Source organism: Aquarana catesbeiana, linkage group LG04 (genome assembly GCF_042186555.1).
Source record: "Aquarana catesbeiana isolate 2022-GZ linkage group LG04, ASM4218655v1, whole genome shotgun sequence".
In the NCBI taxonomy this organism is placed as follows: Eukaryota; Metazoa; Chordata; class Amphibia; order Anura; family Ranidae; genus Aquarana; species Aquarana catesbeiana.
Genome location: NC_133327.1, coordinates 637,037,052 through 637,057,676, shown reverse-complemented (window position 1 = coordinate 637,057,676; position 20,625 = coordinate 637,037,052). Strand labels below are relative to the sequence as shown.

Sequence of the window (20,625 nt, the reverse complement as noted above, 5' to 3'; positions counted from 1 at the left end):
AGTGACATAGTGGAGATGAAAGTAACAGAGATTAATTGTCACTATCCAAACTTTATACCCTATTGCAAGTTGGTGATAAATCATGACTAACAACTCAGGATTATAATCCACTTTAGGAAAAGACATATTCATATGTTGTAAAATATTTGCAGGAACTGGCTTGCATGTACATAGAGAGAGGATCAGATCACCTACAGGCACGTATCTCTTGTAATGCAGCTGCAATTTTTTTTTTTTTAAGCTGCTGTAAAGCTGTCTGGAGGGGGTTGTTTACTTGCCGTGGGTGCAATGCGTTTCTTCGTGGTGTGGCAAGACTTCTACTCCCTGTTGTGTTTAACCACTTCAGCCCTGGAAGAATTTGCCCCCTTAATGACCAGAGCAATTTTTGTGATTCTGCACTGCGTCGCTTTAACTGACAATTGCGCGGTCGTGCGACACTGTACCCAAACAAAATACCTACAAATAGAGCTTTCTTTTGGTGGTATTTGATCACCTCCTGCGGTTTTTTATTTTTTGCGCTATAAATCAAAAAAGGCTGACAATTTTGAAGGATTTTTTTTTTTTTTTTTTAACTTTCTGCTATAGTACATAGCCCCAAAAAAATATAAAAAAAACAAATTTATTCATCAGTTTAGGCCGATACATATTCTACATATTTTTGTTAAAAAAAAAATCACAATAAACGTATATTGATTGGTTTGCACAAAAGTTATCGCGTCTACAAACTACGGGATGGATTTAGGGACTTACTTTTTTATTGTTTTTACTTCTAATGGTGGCGATCTGCGGTTTGTAGCGGGACTGCGACATTGCGGTGGACAAATCTGACCCCAAATTAGACTTTTTGGGTACCAGTGACATTATTACATTGATCAGTGCTATAAAAATGCAATGTATAAATGACACTGGCAGGGAAGGAGTTAACACTAGGGGCAATCAAGGGGTTAAATGTGTTCTAAATATAGGGGGGATAGGCTCATTGGGACATGACAGATCACTGTTCCCAATCACTGGGAACAGAAGATCTGACATGTCATTAGGCAGAATGGGGAATCGTCTTTGTTTTCTCCGTTCTGCATCTGTACACAGCGACCGCTGGTCCTCGGCGAACATCGAGTCCGCGGGCATTCGACCGCTGTCCTCCTTGCAAAGGTCAACGTACACCTACGGCTGTTTGCGCAGGAGAGCCGACCTGCCGCGGTATAATGATTCCGGCTGGTTGGCAAGAGGTTAATGGACAAAACCACCTGCCAAAAAAAGACAAGCCCCTGGCTGTTTAAGTCATAATGTGCTAGTATGCAACGCATGCTAGCACATTGATAGACTTACCTGAAAATGGACCCTCTAGCGGCGCGCCGTCACCGCTGAAGGCGCTTCCATCTTCACCTGGTCTTCTTTCCAGGTTTGCTGGCTTCGGCTATCTGATTTGCAGAGCTGGCTATGATGTCACTCCTGTGCATGCGCGCCGGAGTCACGGTTTACGCCATGGCTCTGAAGGAACGGTGCTGGTATGCTGTTCCTTCAGAGAGCATGCGCCATCGACGTCACCAGCTGCGTTTAAAGTAAATATCTCCTAAACATTGCACGTTTAGGAGATATTTACAGTACCTATAGGTTAGCCTCATTATAGGCTTACCTATAGGGGAAAAAAAAATTTGATACATGGGAGTTTACTCCCACTTTAAAACAGGTGGGGAGGAAGTGACATAACTCCTCCTAATTGCATGTCAAACACCCTCTAAAAAGTGATCCACTGTGGATCACTCTTCAGAGGGCAACACTTTTTTTTTTTTTTTTTTTTTATTCTCATCTCTACATGTCTGGATTGACAGAAGTGAGAGCATCACACTTTTTTTTGTGTGTTAGCTAGTCTATCTCTTCCAGTCCACATAGTTTTGTTGCTTTTGTATTTGATCATAGTGCTAACAAAGACTATAGTGTTTTACCAGATACATGAACCCTGAAATCGAATGCTCCAATACACCATATAGAAAATCATGCATAGGTCACTATATTTCCTGGGACGGGGCTTTGAAATCAATGACAGATATGTTTGTTGTGTTGCAGGTGGTACATGGGAAGAAGGTGTTGGAAGGAGAAGTAGAGGAACTGAAACAGAAGTTGTCCCAATCAGGACAGACTCTGCAAGCAAGCGAGAATCAGGCCAATCAGTTTAGAAAGAATCTGGAAGTAAGTAAAGACAAAACTTTTTTTTTTTCCAGCTTTGGGTAGAAGGTATGGGGTTAGGACCACTTTCACATTGTATTGCTGTCTGTGAAGAGTGGGGGAAAGGCAAACACAGGACCGCCACCTGGAATCTCAAATGGGTGTATGCTCACCTTAAAGGAGAAGTACAGACAAAGCTTGTTTGGCTATACTTCTGTGGACCACAGGAGTGCAGTTGGTTTTGCACTCCTGTGACCTGTTTTTAGCAGACAGCTGAAGCCCGCTGTCTGCTGCCGGCACATAGCCAGTCCAGGCTCGGGCAAGATTATGACAATGAGGTTGGGATCCGCCCACATGCCTGGACCGGCGCTCGACTCAGCCTCTGAGCTAGCTGCTGAGAGCCTGAACCAGCCACTCCCGCCCCCTCCACATCCCAGCGCTCTGGTAAGTGAGGAGGGGGCAGAGCAGACAGCGGTCACTGACAGTCACCAGCTCTCTGCTTGGGGAGCTCTAAGAACCGAGCGATCTGCAGTGTTTGATTGCTCTTGTTCTCAGTGTTAGAGCTGGCGGAGGACAGATGCTGCATCCACCTAGGTAAGTATGATTCTGCAAAAAACAAACAAAACCCATACTGCTTCTTATTCTTTTAAAATGAGGCCCTTTATTATGAGGGCCAATAAAGCCTCAAAATCTGAGATTGCTGCTACATGTGTGTATCCAGTAGATATGCAGGTATTGACAGCAGGTGACCTGTAGCAGCCATCTTGGATCCCAGATTGTTTTGAGGCTTTTTATTTTGGATAGAATATGAAAGCATTAAAACCCTTGCCAGGTTCTCCTTCCTTCCTCTATCAACGCAGAGACTGCCCTTCTCACCTGAAAGCAACAGGAAACACATAAGAGTTAAAAGCCCAACCCCCCCCCCCCCCCCCGTGTTTTTCACATCCCTTTAAGATATAGACTACAGTGATCACTGCCTGCTTTCAATTCCCGTGCCGAGTGCCTGCCCTGCTGCTTAGTGAACAGGCACTGTTCAGAGAACACTGCATTTTCTTAACATAATATGCAAAGCATTCTCTGATTGGACGAGGTGGCGAGTGTGCCTCTCCATCTCATCCAGTTAGAGAATGTTTTGCATTCATTGAGACGTTGGCACAGGGCCTGGTAGCTAGCAGCAATCATTGTAGTAGCAGTTCCTGCTACAGTGGTTTCTATATTCTACAGGGATCCCACAGATTATATCACCTACATACCTACATTGGTTGAAGCCAGTCCAATGAAACTATGCAAAAATATGCATACCCAAACTTCAGCATTAATTCTGTTACATGATATTTGGAGTTTGTATGTTCTTGATGTGCTTATGTGGGTTTCCTCTGGGTGCTCTGGTTTCCTACCAAGCTTCAAAGATATGCTGACAGGTTAATGCAATGTGCGATAGGAACCTTAGATTGTAAGCTCCTTGAGGGCAGAGACTGATGTGAATGTGCAAAATGTAAAGTGCTGCCTAAATTATTGGTGTAAATAAATATCTGTAACAAATAATTCAATTGACCGATCTTCACAGTGATCTCTTCTGTAGTTATTAAACACTAAAGCCTGGTACACACTATGAGTTTTTTGCCATTCAACCCAGCGGGTTGAACGAAAAAGAACTGTCAGCTCAGGTCGACGCTGCTGTACTAACGATCCGACGTTAGTGCAGCGATCTCCCCCGCTGAGCTGTTTTCTGACAGGGGGACGGCCCGGCCAATAGCTGAGAGCGCTGATTGGGAGCCGGTAGGCTGCAGGTTTTCCAGCGTGCTCGTCCAAGAGAAGCCGGACAAACCTCTTCCAGACTGGCTGCCGCACACCTGTGCCGAATGTCGGCCAGTTTTTATTGAACTGGTTGATATCACCCTGCATGCGGCCCGTGTGTGCGGGGCTTAAAGGGGTTGTAAACCTTTGTGTTTTTTCACCTTAATGCATCCTATGTATTAAGGTGAAAAAACACCTGGCAGTGACCTGAGCCCTGGAACTTGATCCGATGGGGACATGCTCTCTTCCTGGGGTTCTCAGCTCTTGATTGGATAGATTGATAGCAGCACAGCCATTGGCTCCCGCTGCTGTCAATCAAATCCAATGATGCGGGGGGGGGGGGGCGAGTCCCGCAAGGTAATCCCCCGGGAGATCGCTTCTTCCAGGGGGGTTATCTGATGTGGGGAGGGACCCCAGAAAACAAGGTTTGGGGCCACTCTGTGCAAAATGAGCTGCACAGTGGAGGTAAGTATATGTTTTGTTTTTTTTTTTTAAAAAAACGAACACTTAAATCACTTTAAGTTTACCTTTTTGATTAAAAAAAAAATAAAATAAACCCATATTCTTGCAGGAAAAAAAAATTCCATTGAGAACTATGAGTCTATCTGGCACAGAATGTTATACCCTCTATACGAGTGTATCATGTTGCAAAAGGTGGAATTAGCCTTTTAAATCTCTTGTAGATGTCCTTGTACAGTCTACTTGTGGCCTGTTAAATGACATTGAACATGTTGTGCCTTTCCGGCAATAATGTACAAACTGCCACAGTTGTTGAGGGGGATTAAGGCAGAGCTGTGATTTTTCTTCTGGTAAACAGTGGGTGGTGTGAACTCGCTTAGAATGTCTGAAAAGGCACAAAATATAGATATTAAAGGATGCTTGAAAGCATAAAAATGGCATCGGCTTTTCTCTTTGACTTTGACTTGCTCTGCGCACATTCCAGGAAAATGTCTTTAAAGCATAAGTTCACTTCTTTAAAAAAAAAGCACACATTTTTGCAGGTTTTTTTTTTTAAGGAGCATTGCAAATGGTAGGTGCACTGCCAGGCTCCTGTAGACTCTCTCTGTATAGCTGTCTGCCTATACCTCCCATATGGGCAGACAGTTACAGAATCAATGAATTCCGAGTTCTCATCGGTGCCTTTGCAGTTCATAGAGGACTACAAGCTGTCTGCCGCAATGGAAGACAGTAGTTGTAGTGTGCTCATTAAAGCGGGGGTCCACCTATCTAGCATTTTTTTTTTTTGAGTTCATTCACAAACTTTTCTTCTCAGCATTACATACTCACATATTGTGTGTAATATGTCCGCCTGTGTCAGATTTCGTCGGAAAGAATAACTTATATTATTCACTGCAGGCGGTTTCCATCTTCATTGTGGGCATTTGAAGCCAACAAGCATTTATTTCCTGGATGTGGTGAATGCTGTGCTCCCAGCATTCACCGCTCTTTCCCGCACATGCTCAGTGACATCCTGGGAAGCCTGAGACTAGCTCCCAGGAGTCTGGGAGAGGCTAGAAACACGCCTACTCCCACGGGAGGAGAACCAGGAAGTGCAAAGAAGAATAGAAAAATAAAAGGTAATTACGGCGATTTAAAACTGCATGTCAGCATCTAGGCAAGGAAGAGAATACATACAGATATTGTTCAAAATTTGGGTGGAACCCCGCTTTAAATGGAATGAATGACGTGGTAGTGTGGGAGCACTGTTTTCAAATTGTGACAGCGGGTGCAGGGAAAAGATCCCTTGCCCACTGTCATTTTCAACGTATACACAACCAGCAGAAAAATGTCCCACTGGATTCTTCTGTATTTACACCAGTATGTTTTTGGCTTACCCAGTTCCTTACTTCATGTCTATCTTAGATGGCATCCATTTTTTTTTTTTTTTTTTTTAAGGAATGCTGCTATTTATTACTTCAGTCGAAGCCTTAACTACAATCTGTTGCCATTAATACTGTTCACGCTACAGCATAGTTACCACCAAACATTTGGCAGTAGTACATCCAAAATGCTGCATGCAACAGTTTGGGAGTGCAGGGATGGACATATTTTTACTGCACCTCTGAAATGAAAAACGAACAAAGCATATCCCTCTCTAGTGTGTATTATCCTCAGTCTAATGCAGCTAGTGTTATTTCTGTCTGCTGTCTTCCCTCTAGCTGCATTAGTCACTTCTGACTGGTTATGCCTACATCACAGATTCCAGAGAGATGACCCCTCCCCGCCTCCAGCACACAGAAGGTGATAAACAGCCTTAGCTGTGCATGTTTCCCTATGAGACTATGTAGAGTCCACTCAGGTCTCAGATTAAAGCTCTTTGCTGTGCAGTGTGTGTTGTTTGATACCCGCCCCCTATCTTCTATTGCTGAGAAATAGCCTTTGATCTGTGGACTTTGAAAGGATCTGAAGAAGAGAGTTCTGCAGATAAATGAGTACAACTTGTGTAGGAGGATTTGTTTAATTTCTGTGAATCACCTGGGGCCAGTCATTTCGGAGTGTATACAGTATGTAAAGGTTTGCAGCCACTTTAAGAACGGTTTCTTTGAAGGTGATTTGGGCAGTTTCTTTGACGGAGCCATTAAGACTCTTAAAGTGATTGTAAAGGCTTGTTTTTATTTATTTTTTTTAAATAACAAACATGTCATACTTACCTCCACTGTGCAGCTCGTTTTGCACAGAGTGGCCCTGAACATCCTCTTCTGGGGTCTCCCGGCTCCTCCCCGCATCAGATCTCCCCCTAGGAGACGCGATCACCTGGGGAAGGGGGTTACCTTGCGGGCACGCTCCTAAGTCCAGCATTTGCACCCATAGACACGAATGCCGGACTTGGGCGCCGCCCCCGGAACCTGCGTCATTGGATTTGATTGACAGCAGTGGGAGCCAATGGCTGTGCTGCTATCAGTCTATCCAATCGAGAGCCGAGAACCCCGGGCAGAGGAAGAGCGTGTTTCCGCCGTGTGAAATTCCAGGGCTCAGGTAAGTAAAACTGGGGGGCCAGTCACTGCCAGGTGTTTTTTCACCTTAAAAAAAAAAAAAAACACAAGGGTTTACAACCCCTTTAACCGCTTCAGCCCCGGACCATTTGGCTGGCCAAAGACCAGAGCACTTTTTGCGAATCAGCACTGCATCGCTTTAACTGACAATTGCGCGGTCGTGCGACGTGGCTCCCAAACAAAATAGACGTCCTTTTTTTCCCCACAAATAGAGCTTTCTTTTGGTGGTATTTGATCACCTCTGCAATTTTTATTTTTTGCGCTATAAGCAAAAAAAATTGCGACAATTCTGAAAAAAATGCATTATGTTTTACTTTTTGCTATAATCAATATCCCCAAAAAATATATATAAAAAACATTTTTTTCCCTCAGTTTAGGCCGATATGTATTCTTCTACATATTTTTGGTAAAAAAAAAAAATGTAATAAGTGTATATTGATTTGTTTGCGCAAAAGTTATAGCGTCTACAAAATAGGAGATAGTTTTATGGCATTTTTATTAATAATTTTTTTTTTTTACTAGTAATGGCGGCGATCAGCGCTTTGTATCGTGACTGCGACATTATGGCGGATACGTCAGACAATTTTGACATTTTTGGAACCATTGGCATTAATACAGCAATCAGTGCAATTAAAAATGTCGCTGGCAGTGAAGGGGTTAATGTTAATGTATGTCCTAGGAAGTGTTCTAACTGAAGGGGGATGTGGACTGTGCAGGGAAACTAACAGATCGTCTGTTCATACTCTGTATGAACAGAGGATGTGTCTGTTCTCCCCTCAGAGAACCGGGAACTGTGTGTTTACACACACAGCTCCTGGTTCTCCGTGTGCCCTGAGCGATCGTGGGAGCCCGGCGATGATCGAGACCGTCGCGCACTTGCGTCGGCTCTGTGGGCGAGCAGGGGGCGCGCACGCGCCCCCTAGTGGCCGTCTATGGTACCGACGTACCATGACGGCGATTCGCCTGCCTGTGCCATTCTGTCGCAGTATAAATGTGGCGGACGGTTGGCAAGTGGTTAAAGTAGACCCTCGCATATACCCAGTTAAGTGAACAGCCTCAGATGATACACAGAGATTAACAAATCCTCCTACATAAGTTTTACATGTATATCTGCTGTCTTCAGCTTTATATATTCTTTAAAAAGTGCATATTGTGTTAGAGATTTTCTCTGCCTGTTCAGCACTAGGAGTGGATTCTTGGCATACAGCCAGGACAGCTGATTGGAGGAAAAGCACACACCCCCTCTCCACGTAGGCAGAGACTTGCAGAGCCCTGCTGTGACAAGACAAGCTCTCTGCTCATTTATTTATAGCAACCTCCCACAACACAAATTTCAGGCTGGTTTTATCTTGACAGAGAACTTGTCATAAGTTATGCTGATAACAGCAAGGAAACCGCAAAGAACACGGGACTTTTAATGCTTTGGAGAGAGATAAGAAAACACTACAGATATATGTGCCTAGGTCCAATTTTCATGAATGGGGTTTACATCCACTTTAAAACTGAACCATTGTGATCTGTAAATCATTCTGATAATTTTATTTGTGTGTTTAGGAAGCCAAGTCTCAGCAAAATGCAATTAGAAGCCAACTGGATCAAAAGACTAAGGAAGCTTTGAAAATGGAGGAGGAAATGAATGTAGCAAACCAAACTATAAGGCAAAACCAGCAGCTTGTGGATAAACTGACAGGTAAATGCCTCACCGTCGGTGCAGCGGCAGCATTGTCCAGCAACCACAACATGCTAAAAGTGGCTGGCATATTTTAGATTTTTTAATATTTTAACACTGGGTAACAAAGAAATGGGACTAACCCAATAACTTGCTATCAGTTGTTTTTTATTGAGCTAATTATGGACAATGGAGCCAGTTTTTAGGGAAAGTAAATCTGTAGTTACACAGAATTATTGTGCCTGTCTCCAATTTCTTTCTTTTTGTTTTTGAGACCTGATTTTCTCCGGTCTCGTGGTTCAGCCAGCACCACCAGCTGCCACCCCCTTGTCTAATGTCTGTCCCGGTGGACATTAAAGGCACATTCATTGCACAAGGGAATATCCGTTTTTGGAGCCTAGCCGTGTAGTTGGGGACATTGGAGCTTAAGGGAAACTATCGATGAAGAGCGGAGAAGAACAATTTTTTTGCTTAATCAAGGGGACACAGGCTGTAGTGTTGCCTCTTGGCCAATACAAACCACTTGAGCTCTGGAAGGTTTTACCCCCTTCATGAACAGGCAGTTTTTTGCTAATTAGCACTGCGCTACTTTATCTGGTAATTACGTGGTCATGCACTGCTGTACCCAAATGAAATGTATATAATTTTCAAACAAATAAAGCTTTCTTTTGGTGGTGTTTGATCACCACTGGGTTTTTAAAAAAAATGTTTTATATAAATGAAAAAGAAAAAAATTTTTTTTTTTTTTTCACTTTCTACTATAAAAAAATAAATAAAGTGTATATTTATTGGATTGTGTGAAAGTTAGTGTCTACAAACTATGGTGCATACATACTGGAATTTTTTTTTGTTTGTTTATACTACTAATGGTGGGGATCAGTGACTTTTATAATGGGACTGCAATTTGACACTGACGCTGTGGGGAGAACTGACTAAATTACACTGACATCACCAGTGACACTAATACAGTAATCTGTGATAATTCTATACACTCTTACTGTACTAAAGACACGCTGGGAAGGGGTTAACATCTAGGGGGATCAAAGGGTTAACTGTGTGCCTAACAAATGTTAATGTGTGTAATGTGTGCTGATTTTTACTAAATATTTTACTAAATGGCATGCAACGCCTTAGACCCGGAAGCAGGAAGCGGTGTACCAGTATGCTGCTTTGCCTGTATTGGCTGCCTGTCCGCAGTACATTGTCGGTGGGTGGTCCGCAAGTGGTTAACCACTCTACAACCACCCTATTGTAGTTTTACTGCTACAGGGCAATATAATTACGTGATCCTGCACTTCTGTCAGTAAGGAAGACATGGATCAATGCTTTTCTCTAGTAAAAGCACCTCCCCCACACTGCACAAAGACAGGCTAGACGCACAGTTAACCCCTTGATCGTCCCTGATGTTAATCCCTTCCCAGACAGTGTCATTTGTAAAGTGACCGTGCATATTTTTAGCACTGATCACTGTATTAGTGTCACTGGTTCCCAAAAACTGTCAGTGTCCGATTTTGTCCACCACAATATCGCAGTCCCACTATAAGTTGCTGATCGCCTCCATTACTAGTAAAAATGAATAAATAAGAATTCCATAAATATATACCATAGTTTGTAGACACTGTATCTTTTGTGCAAACCAATCAATATACGCTCATTGGGATTTTTTTTTTATCAAAAATTATATGTAGCAGAATACAATATAATATTTTTTATTTTTTTTTCAAAATTGTCAGTCTTTTTTTTGTTTATAGCGCCAAAAAATGAAAAACCACAAACGTGATCAAATATCACCAAAAGAAAACTCTTCTTTGTGGGGGAAAAAAAGGACATACATTTTATTTGGGTACAGCGTCGCACAATCACACGATTCTCATTTGAAGTAACAAAGTGCCGTTTTGCAAAAAAATGGTCATGAAGGGGGGGTAAATCTTCTGGAGCTAAAGTGTTTAACCACTTCCCGCCCGCCCTATAGCGGATTGACGTCCGGGAAGTGGTTGTGTTATCCTGACTGGACGTCATATGACGTCCAGCAGGATAACATGCCGCAGCGCGCCCCCGGGGGCGCGCATCGCGGCGATCAGTGGAGCGGTGTGTCAGTCTGACACACCGCTACACGGATCTTGGTAAAAAGCCTCCGGTGGAGGCTCTTTACCACGTGATCAGCCGTGTCCAATCACGGCTGATCACGCTGTCAATAGGAAGAGCCGTTGATCGGCTCTTCCTCACTCGCGTCTGACAGACGCGATTAGAGTAGAGCCGATCGGCGGTTCTCCTGGCAGGGGGGGTCTGTGCTGATGTTTATCAGCGCAGCCCCCCCTCAGATCACCACACTGGACCACCAGGGATCGCCACTAGGACCACCAGGGAAGGGGCAACATGTGGATGGCCAGGTATGTACCCCATGGCCATCCACATGTGCCCAATCAGTGCCCACAAATGGGCACTGATTGGCACCATTATGTTGCAGTGATGCCCAACAATGCCACCCTTAGGGGCATCACTGCAAACAACCAGTGCCGTCAGTGCCACCCATCAGTGTCCATTCATGCCACCTGTCAGTGCCCATCCGTGCCCATCAGTGCCCATCCATGCCAACAATCAGTGCCACCCATAAGTAACCATCAATGCCACCTATGAGTGCCCATCAATGCCACCTATGAGTGCCCATCAGTGCCGCCTATGAGTGCCCATCTGTGCCACCTATGAGTGCCCATCAGTGCCGCTTATCAGTGCCACCCATCAGTGCCGCCTATCGGTGCCTATCAGTGCCGCCTATCAGTGCCACCTCATCAGTGCCACCTCATTGGTGCCACCTCATCGGTGCCCATCAGTGCCGCCGTATCAGTGCCAGTCAGTGCCCGTCAGTGCAGCCATATCAGTGCCCGTCGTTGAAGAAGAAAACGTACTTATTTACAAAAAAATTTTAACAGAAACAAAGAAAAACTTGTTTTTTTTCAAAATTTTCGGTCTTTTTTTATTTGTTGCGCAAAAAATAAAAACCGCAGAGGTGATCAAATACCACCAAAAGAAAGCTCTATTTGTGGGAACAAAATGATAAAAAATTTGTTTGGGTACAGTGTAGCATGACCGCGCAATTGTCATTCAAATTGCGACAGCGCTGAAAGCTGAAAATTGGTCTGGGCGGGAAGGTGTCTAAGTGCCTGGTATTGAAGTGGTTAAAGAAACCCAACCAAGAAAGGGAGATGATGAGAAATTGTAACTACAGATTGGTGTGTGTGCGTGTGTGTACAACACCCCAATGTATGAGCTACAAACCTCCTAAATAATTTGATTGACCACAGCTGAAGGCTTATGGTACTGAGTTTGTGTATCGGTTCCGGAATGTGTTTTAAAATTTGAAATGGGGTAAAAGGTGACTTAGGGACAAAAACAGTTTTAGTCTGAGTTGGGTTATAACATGCGGCACAACTTGAATATTTTTTATTTATGAAATATTTAAAAGAACGGTTTCTTGTTTTGCAGACAAAAATAACAATTTGGAAGCAGAGCTGAAATGCGCCCTACAGAAACTACATAGTCAAGATTCAAAATCTGAAAGCTTGCAAAATCTGAAGGTGACCCTGGCTAATCTGGAAAGTGAAAGAGATCTTGCACAAGACAAGCTAAAGAAAATGGAGATTGATGTGGAAGAGACCAAGAACGCCTTAACTAAGATGGCCGAGGAGTCGCTGGCTTTGAAGAAGCAGCTTAATTGTAAAGAAAAGGAAAGCCAAGATTTAATCAATACAAATTCTTCCCTTTCCAAATGGAAGAATGAGCATGAAAATTATGCTTCTCGGTTCTCCATAGAAAGAGCAGAAATGTTGGCAAGGGTGAAAGAGTTGGAATCTTTGATCCAGAGTCATTCAGACCAAGTAAATGCTCTAGAAAATGACAAGCAGAATCTGCACACACAGGTAAAAAATATGCAAGAGCTTGTTAACTTGAAAACCGCTGATCTAGAGGCCCAGCAAGTTACCTGTTCAAAAATTCAACAGCAACTCGAATCCGAAGGGCAGAAATACCAAAATGATATAGACTGCCTGGTAAAGCGGATATATGAACTGGAGGCTGAAGTTAAACTTCGAGAATCGGCAGACAGTTCGAGCCAAGTGTCCCACTTGGAAAATGAATTGCAGAACCAGAAGAAACTATGTACCGAATTACAAAGTCAACATGATGAACTTTTGAAATGCAAAATGGATGTTCAGTATGAAATGTTACAAATAAAAGAAAGGCACGAGAGCTTTGTCTCTGAATCTCGATGCCAGGTTGAAAGCTTACAACACAACATATCCTCCAAACAAAGTTATGTTGATTCTGTTGTTTCTGCCATCAAGGAAAAGGAGGAAGAAATTAGCATGTTGTCTGAAAAACTGAGACTTGCTAATTCAGACTTGGAGTCTGCTAATCAAGGTAACAAAGAACTTTATGATCAACTGCAGGAGCTGAAGCAGCTGTCGGAGTCTTGGTCCATAGAGAGGGAGTCGTTAACTGCGCTAATTAGTTCAAATAAAAAAGAAATTGAGATGCTAACTGCAGACAACAAACAAATGAAAGAACTCAGCATTCAGCTGAATGAGAAGCCACAGTTGCCGAAAGTAAATGTTGACTTGGGCCCTGTGATTGACCAAAATGTAAAACTGGATTGTGCTGACAGCATGGAGGAAGAATGTGCCATAGATGGCGACAAAGGTGTAAAGGAGAGTATGAAAATGGAGCTGGAGGAATTCAAAGAAAAATTGGACAGGATTCAAAAGGAGAACAATCGTCTACTTGGAGCTAATGAGGAGCTGACAGCACTGGTTGGAAGCCTCCGAAACCATGAACTTTCACTTAATAAAATCATGGAAGAGTTAAGAGTGTCTTTGAAGGACAAAGAAATGTCTTTGAAAAAACTTCAGACTCCATTAGAATCCCCAATAACGGAGAGTGAGACTGAATCAATACTTGTAAAAGATATCAACAAGTCTGTCAGTATCCTAAACTCACCAATCAAAGATGTCAGGGGCCAGATCCATGCAAGCACTGAGCAAGAAACCTTACCGAGCGCCAATGGTTTGAAAGAGAGACAGAGCGTTGGTATGGATGGAAATCAAACTATAATGTCTGAAGTGTGTGATTCACTTTTTGATGATAGTAAAATACTTGATGATGTAAATGAAGAGACACTTCCTTTATCGCTGGTACCACAGCACCACGAAGGTAACGAGACCTTGTTGATACATCTAGACCAGCTGACTTTGACGAGCACGGATGATGTTACCAAGTCATTGTCTCAACTCCTGGAGCTAAACCAACTTCAGGTCCAGCACACAACCTCCCTATCTCCTTTTATTTCTCCATCTGTTAAAGTCAACAGCGATGAGACTGGTGAAGAAACAAAAAGAGACAGAAAATCTATTTCCGGTCAGCTTGTTGACTTGATTCTCCAGCAGTCTCCTGAGAAGCAACATGTTTTATTTTCTCGCTTGACCAACGAAGACCCCAGCAGTGTAGAAGACTTGCTTACAGTTTATCAGGTGGAGTTGAATAACCTACGCAAACAGCATTTAGCTGACATTTCAGCATGGCAACAGAAATTAAATGATCAAGCATCAGAAATGGAAGCAAAGTTGTTGGAAGAGAAGGTTCGCAGTGACCAGTTGTCACAAGAATTAGAGGCTGCAAAGCTTGAACTCCAGGTTCTCGACTTAAGTGCACGTTCCCTATTGTTTGATAGTGAAGATGTAAGTATGCGTGCAAGCTATTTTATTTCACAAAAAGTTTTATTGGGTTTTAAAGTTTTATACAAAGTACAAATCTGCTGCTGTAGACATAAACTGAGTAAGAGAACATGACAGAGGCAGATACTCAGTAGCCAAACACCATAATAATAATACACAAAGGATCATCACAAATGAATAGAAGGTATAAAATTGTAGAAAGCTACCCTCGGCATAGCGTAAAAGGCATCCCAGCGGTTTGTTTAAGAAAACTTCCATCTGAGTTAGAGCAGAAATGGAAAGGTATAAGGTAGGATTAACCGAAAAGAAAACCGAACACCCGAAAGGGGAGGGGGAAAAAGAAAATTATCCACCTGTAGGCCTGCAGTTTGCCTGGGGGGGAGATTCCCTGCACGGTCCAGTTTGCTAGACAACCCATCAGACCACCTGAGCAGTCAGATGGCAAGGAACGGTCCAGGCCCAATTGATAGGTGTAAGTTATTTTAAAGACAAATCTGTTCCTGCTTTCAACTTAAAACGGAAGGGAAGAAAAGGTTAAAGGTACATTATGTGTACATTGCATCGCTGCCTCATCAGTTAGACTTTGCCTGCCTTGTTGAAACAATATCGGTTTTATTCATAATAGGAAAAAAAAAAGTTAAACTGCTGTAAAGGGTATTTTTGATTTATTATTAAAATAATAAACCTGATATACTTACCTGCTCTGTGCAATGGTATTGCACAGAGCAGCCCAAAATCTCCTAATCTGGGGTCCCCCGCTAGCACTTCTCTGTGTGCCATCATAGGAAACGGCTTCCTATGGTGGCACACCTGTGGGCTTGCTCCCAAGCAGAGCTGTGTTCGTCCCTTAACGCACGGCTTGGCCTAGCCCCCTTCTCCCTCTTCACAAGATTTGATTGGCGGCAGCAGCAGGAGCCTGTGAGGGGAGAGAGACCAGCATTACTGCAGACACACAGTGCTGGATCGTGATAACACACGGGTAAGTATACAGGGAGGTGAGGGGGTATTACAACTAGTGCAACATTTTTTACCTTCATGCAGGGAATGCATTAATATAAAAAAAAGTGTAGCCTTTAAGAACCACTTAAGCTTTCCCAGAGAATTCTTTTATAATACAGCATATACAGTTGGCTCTGAAGTCCAGCTGCAGGAAACTAACATCCCCTTTCACAGTTTGGTGGGACAGACTCTAACTTGCAAAGAGAGTTCTACGATTATCCTGTCCACGATTCGATTCCGCAATACATCATATGTGTGCATGGGTAAAAACTTTTCATACAAAAATTCAAACAGTCAGAAAAACAAAATTTTTCTTCAGAGGCAGAGGGATGGCTGGGATCAGAGGCAGAGGGATGGCTGGGATCAGAGGCAGAGGGATGGCTGGGATCAGAGGCAGAGGGATGGCTGGGATCAGAGGCAGAGGGATCAGGCCGATGAATGGTGGGATCAGGCAAAGGGGTGATGGTAGTTGAGGGATTGGATCAGTGACACTGGCACTTGCTTGCTCTCAGTGTCAGTCGATTCCCCCTCCATGCTGCTTAGTTTGTTTTTGTTTTTCTCCTTCCAGTGAAGCCTCTCCTCATATCGGGTCTCCTCGAGCCCCTCCCCCTGTAGTGTACTGGTTGTCAGGTCATCAGCTGACTTTCTTCTTCAGTGAAGGGGAGGGGCCTTTAGCCACCATGCAGGCTTTGCCTCTGTGTTTCTCCCTGAGAGCCAGAGCATTGCACGGAGCGGAGCGACGGATGACGTCATCGTCAGTCGATTTGGCCGGCTCGCAGCATCGCGAATGTCCAAATCGCGATGCATCAATGCTACAATTATATTCAACACCCGACCAGCCTCCGTAGATATACTGCGGCAGGGCGGCTCTATTGCGCGAATCGCCGTACCGATACGGTGCTTCGTGTAATAGCTATAGAAGGCACGCGCGTCGGCTGCTGGCCGCGATGTCCAACGGCTACCTGCGATTGCTCCACAGAGAGGCAGGATGGGGATCTGCCAGTGTAAACAATGCAGATCCCCATTCTGACGGGAGTAGAGAGATTGTTTGTTCCAAGTGATTAGAAACGGTGATCTCTCTGTACTCCCAATCAGTATACTCCCCCCACAGTTACAAACACCTCCCTAGGGAACACTTAACCCTTTGATGGCCCCCTAGTGTTAACCTTTTGCCTGCCAGTGTCATTTATACAGTGATCAGTGGCTATTTTTAGCTCTGATCACTTTAATAATGTCACTGGTCCCAAAAAGTGCCTGATCTGTCCGCCGCAATGTTGCAGTCCCGTTAAAAATCGCTGATCACCACCTGGTCATTAAGGGGGTAAATTCTTCCGGGGCTGAAGTGATTAAAGAGTGTAATCTTGCCTAGAAATTATAAAATAAATGGGTCTGAACGTAGATTAAACAATACACTAGTGCGTTAGTTAGTTGTCTTGATTTATTGTTTTTTTTTTTTTTTTTTTTTTCTTCCCTAATTAGATAACTACAAGACTTGATGCCACCAATCAAAGCCTCTGCACTATTTTGCCCATTGGAAGACTTTCGCTTGGCAACCATGAATCCAGAAAAAGTGAAACTCCAAAGCAAGGCCAGGAAAAACCCAAAAATAGTTCTGAAGGAAGCACAGAGGATACTAGCAAAGAGGAAGAGAATGAAAACAACGGGAACAGAAGGTCTTCTAGGCAGAGGAAGAAAAGAAAAACTAACACAGCAGATAAGCCAAAAGTCCGAGGAGTTTCTGAGTTTTCCCAGGTAAAGACTCCGGAGTCTTCAAAAGAAAGAGAGAATCTTCTTCAACTTCTTAAGGAAAAAGACAAGAATAATCAACATTTGATAATGGAAATAAAGGAGCTTTCTTTGCAAATTGAGATACACAAGACGGAACATAGCATTAAGGAGGGTCAAAACCAAGAACTAGAACAAAAATCAAAGGAACTGGAAAATGAAAGATCTCAGTTGTTGGAAAAAATTGACTTGATTTCCACCGAAAAACTGCAGTCATTGAACAGAATTGCTGACCTTGAAAAAGCTCTTCATGAAACAATAACAGGGATGGAACTGCTCAAAACAAAGATTTCAGAGTTATCAGAAATAAGAGACCGTTTAGAGCTGTCAAATGAGGAATGGAAAGAAAGCTATCTTCAGGCAGAAAATGAAATAAGAAGAACTAAGTCAGAAAAAGCAAATATTGAGAATCATGCATTGTCTCTAGAAGCAGATCTGAATTCCCTTCAGTCTAAATGTCAGCGTTTGCAAGAAGAAAGCGAAAGCCATTTAAAATCTCTAAATGGTTTGGAAGAAGTTCTCAAAGGAGTCCAGGCAGAGAAAAATCAGTTGACTCAAGAGCTGGAAAACTTAGTGGAAGAAAAGGAAGAACTTGAACAAATGAACACAAAACTAAAGGAAAGAGAAACTGAGTTAGAATCCAATAAGGAAAGCTCCAAAGAGCTCATAAAGATATTGGAAGCTGATATACGATCTTTGAAAGAGCAGATCAAGGTGGCAAATTTCACTACAGTAGAATTAACGGCAGAAAGGGACAACATGACTCGATTACGGGAAAATGAGACCTTGCAAATTCAAGAGCTGCAAAGTCAGGTGCAGCGAGTACAAGAGGAAAAGCAACTTCTGTTCCATGAATGGCAAAAATTGGAGGAGCAGCTAAGTTCCTCTAATGGAGAAAAGGGTGAACTCTCTCGCTTACTGGAACGCTGCCAGGCAGAGAAACATGAAATGACCACCAGGTTGAACTCTGCTCAGGAAGAAGTGGCTCTTATGCGAACAGGAATTGAGAAGCTTAAAGTTAAAATTGAGTCAGATGAAAGGAAAAAACGTCAGGCCACTGAAAAGCTAAAAGAAAGTGAGAGGAAATTTGACAGTCTTAATGATAAGATCGAGTCTTTGGAGCGAGAATTGGTCATGACCGAGGAAAATTTGGAAAGCGCTATCCTTCAAACTGAAACTGCAACGGAGGAGACAGAAAGCTTAAAGTCCCAAAAAGAAGCCCTGGAGAAGGAGTTGAATACATTAAGGAAAACACTTGTGGATCTGGAAAATGAGCTTCAGAATAGTCGGGCAAAAGTCATTGAATTAGAAACTGCCATTTTTACTCTTACAGAGACTCTGGAAAAAAGAGAAACCGAGCATACTCAATTCAAAGAAAGTTCTGAGAAGGAACTTGAGATGCTTCAAGCTCAAATGAATGACACATGTAAGCAGAAAGCCCTTTCTGACCAGAAATTTGAAGCGATCATAGTTGAGCATTCTGAAATCAAAGTTAAGATGGAACAAGAGAGAGCGCAGTTGGTACAACAGTTGGAAGAAGCCCAGTTGGCCAGCAGTGATCTTAGGGAATCTGTAGATAAACTCTCAGTGGAAGTAGAAGAGTGTAAGCTCCAACTAGCTGAAAAGATGCAACATCTCACAGCTCTTGAGAGCCAACTTAAAGATTCTGAAGAATGGGAATCCAAATATTCTTTAGAATGCTCTCGATTTGAACAAGTGACAGAAAATCTGAGGAATGAAAAGATGGATTTGCTGTCAAAATTGGAAGAATTGGAAAACAAGTTACAAACTGTGACAGCAGAGAATGACTCTTTTCAAGCTAACATCTCTGACCTCAAACTATCCTGTGAGAATTTGGTTACACAGTTAGAATCTGCACATTCCGAGAAAAGGGCTCTTCTAGAAAAGAGAGAAGCTGAGCATACTCAATTCAAAGAAAGTTCTGCGAAGGAACTTGAGATGCTTCAAACTCAAATGAATGACCTGTGTAAGCAAAAAGCCCTTTCTGACCAGAAATGTGAAGCAGCTCTGGCTGAACATGCTGCCATCAAAGATGAGCTGGAACAAGAAAAAGCACAGTTGGTACAACAGTTGGAAGAAGCTCAGGTGACCAGCAATGACCTCAAGGAATCTGTAGACAGACTTTCACTGGAAGTAGAAGACTGTAAGTTCCAAATAGCTGAAAAGACGAAGCATCTCATCACTCTTGAGACCCAACTTAAAGACTCAGAAGATCAGGAATCAAAATACTCCTCAGAATGCGCTCGATTTGAACAGGTAATGGAAAATCTAAAAAGTGAAAAGATGGATTTGCTGTCAAGGTTGGAAGAGATGGAAAACAAGTTACAGACCATGTCTGCAGAGAATTACTCCCTTCAAACAATCATCTCAGACCTCAAAACGTCCTGTGATAATTTGGTTACACAGTTGGAATCTGCAAATTCTGAGAAAAGAGCTCTTCTAGAAAAGAGTGAAGCTCAGTATGCTCATTTCAAAGAAAGTTCTGAAAAGGAACTTGAGATGCTTCAAACGCAAATGAATGACCTGTGTAAGCAAAAAGCCCTTTCTGACCAGAAATGTAAAGAAGCCCTCGCTGAACATGCTGAAATCAAAGATAAGATGGAACAAGAGAAAGCACAGTTTGTACAACAGTTGGAAGAAGCTCATGTGACCAGCAATGACCTTAAGGAATCTGTAGACAGACTCTCACTGGAAGTAGAAGAATGTAAGGTGCAAATAGCTGAAAAGACGCAGTGTCTCATCGCTCTTGAGACCCAACTTAAAGACTCAGAAGTTCAGGAATCAAAATACTCCTCAGAATGCTCTCAATTTGAACAGGGGATGGAAAATCTGAAAATTGAAAAGATGAGTTTGCTGTCAAGTTTGGAAGAATTGGAAGACAAGTTACAGACCATGTCAGCAGAGAATGACTCCCTTCAAGCTATCATCTCAGACCTCAAAAACTCCTGTGATAATTTGGGATCACAGTTGGAATCTGTGAATGCTGAAAAAAGAACACTTCTAGAAAAGGTATGATTTTTTTTTTTTTTGGTATTTTATTGATGTGCATTTTGAAAGTAACAATTGAACTAATTCTCATTCCCACTACATAATATTATCGTGGAACAAATCAGTCCAAGCCTTGAACAGACTGTTTTGCCTGGTACCAAAATTCAGGTTGTCGCTGTCTCGTTGTCACTGGAGAAGATTGCTAGATGTGCACTAGATTCGCACCTCCAGGTTCATTCACAAACTGGAGAAGTTTGCCTTCAGGTTCCAGGTTCCCATGGAGTTTTGTGGGATGAGTCCTGGACTTTCGAACAGAATGTCTGTCATGTGGCTTCTCCTGTGTGCTCCCCATGACTCCATGAGATCTGAATTTGGTTCTCTAAGCATTCCAGAAACCACCCCTTGAACTGGCAGGGATATTTCAGTTTCTACTCTCGCTCACAAGACTTTCCTTGCCGCCATCACTTCTGCGATGCAAGCT

The 20,625-nt window shown here is 42.9% G+C and overlaps 1 protein-coding gene across 1 annotated transcript in view; it reads left to right on the top strand.

The window, feature by feature from the left end:
* Positions 1 to 20,625, top strand: part of CENPF (centromere protein F) — a 65,494-nt gene that overhangs the window by 24,285 nt on the left and 20,584 nt on the right. The window contains exons 10-13 of the mRNA XM_073628384.1: positions 2,068 to 2,190; positions 8,511 to 8,646; positions 12,109 to 14,354; positions 16,830 to 20,165. Of these exons, the coding sequence (XP_073484485.1) occupies positions 2,068 to 2,190; positions 8,511 to 8,646; positions 12,109 to 14,354; positions 16,830 to 20,165 (5,841 nt within the window). The remainder of the gene's footprint in view (positions 1 to 2,067; positions 2,191 to 8,510; positions 8,647 to 12,108; positions 14,355 to 16,829; positions 20,166 to 20,625) is intronic.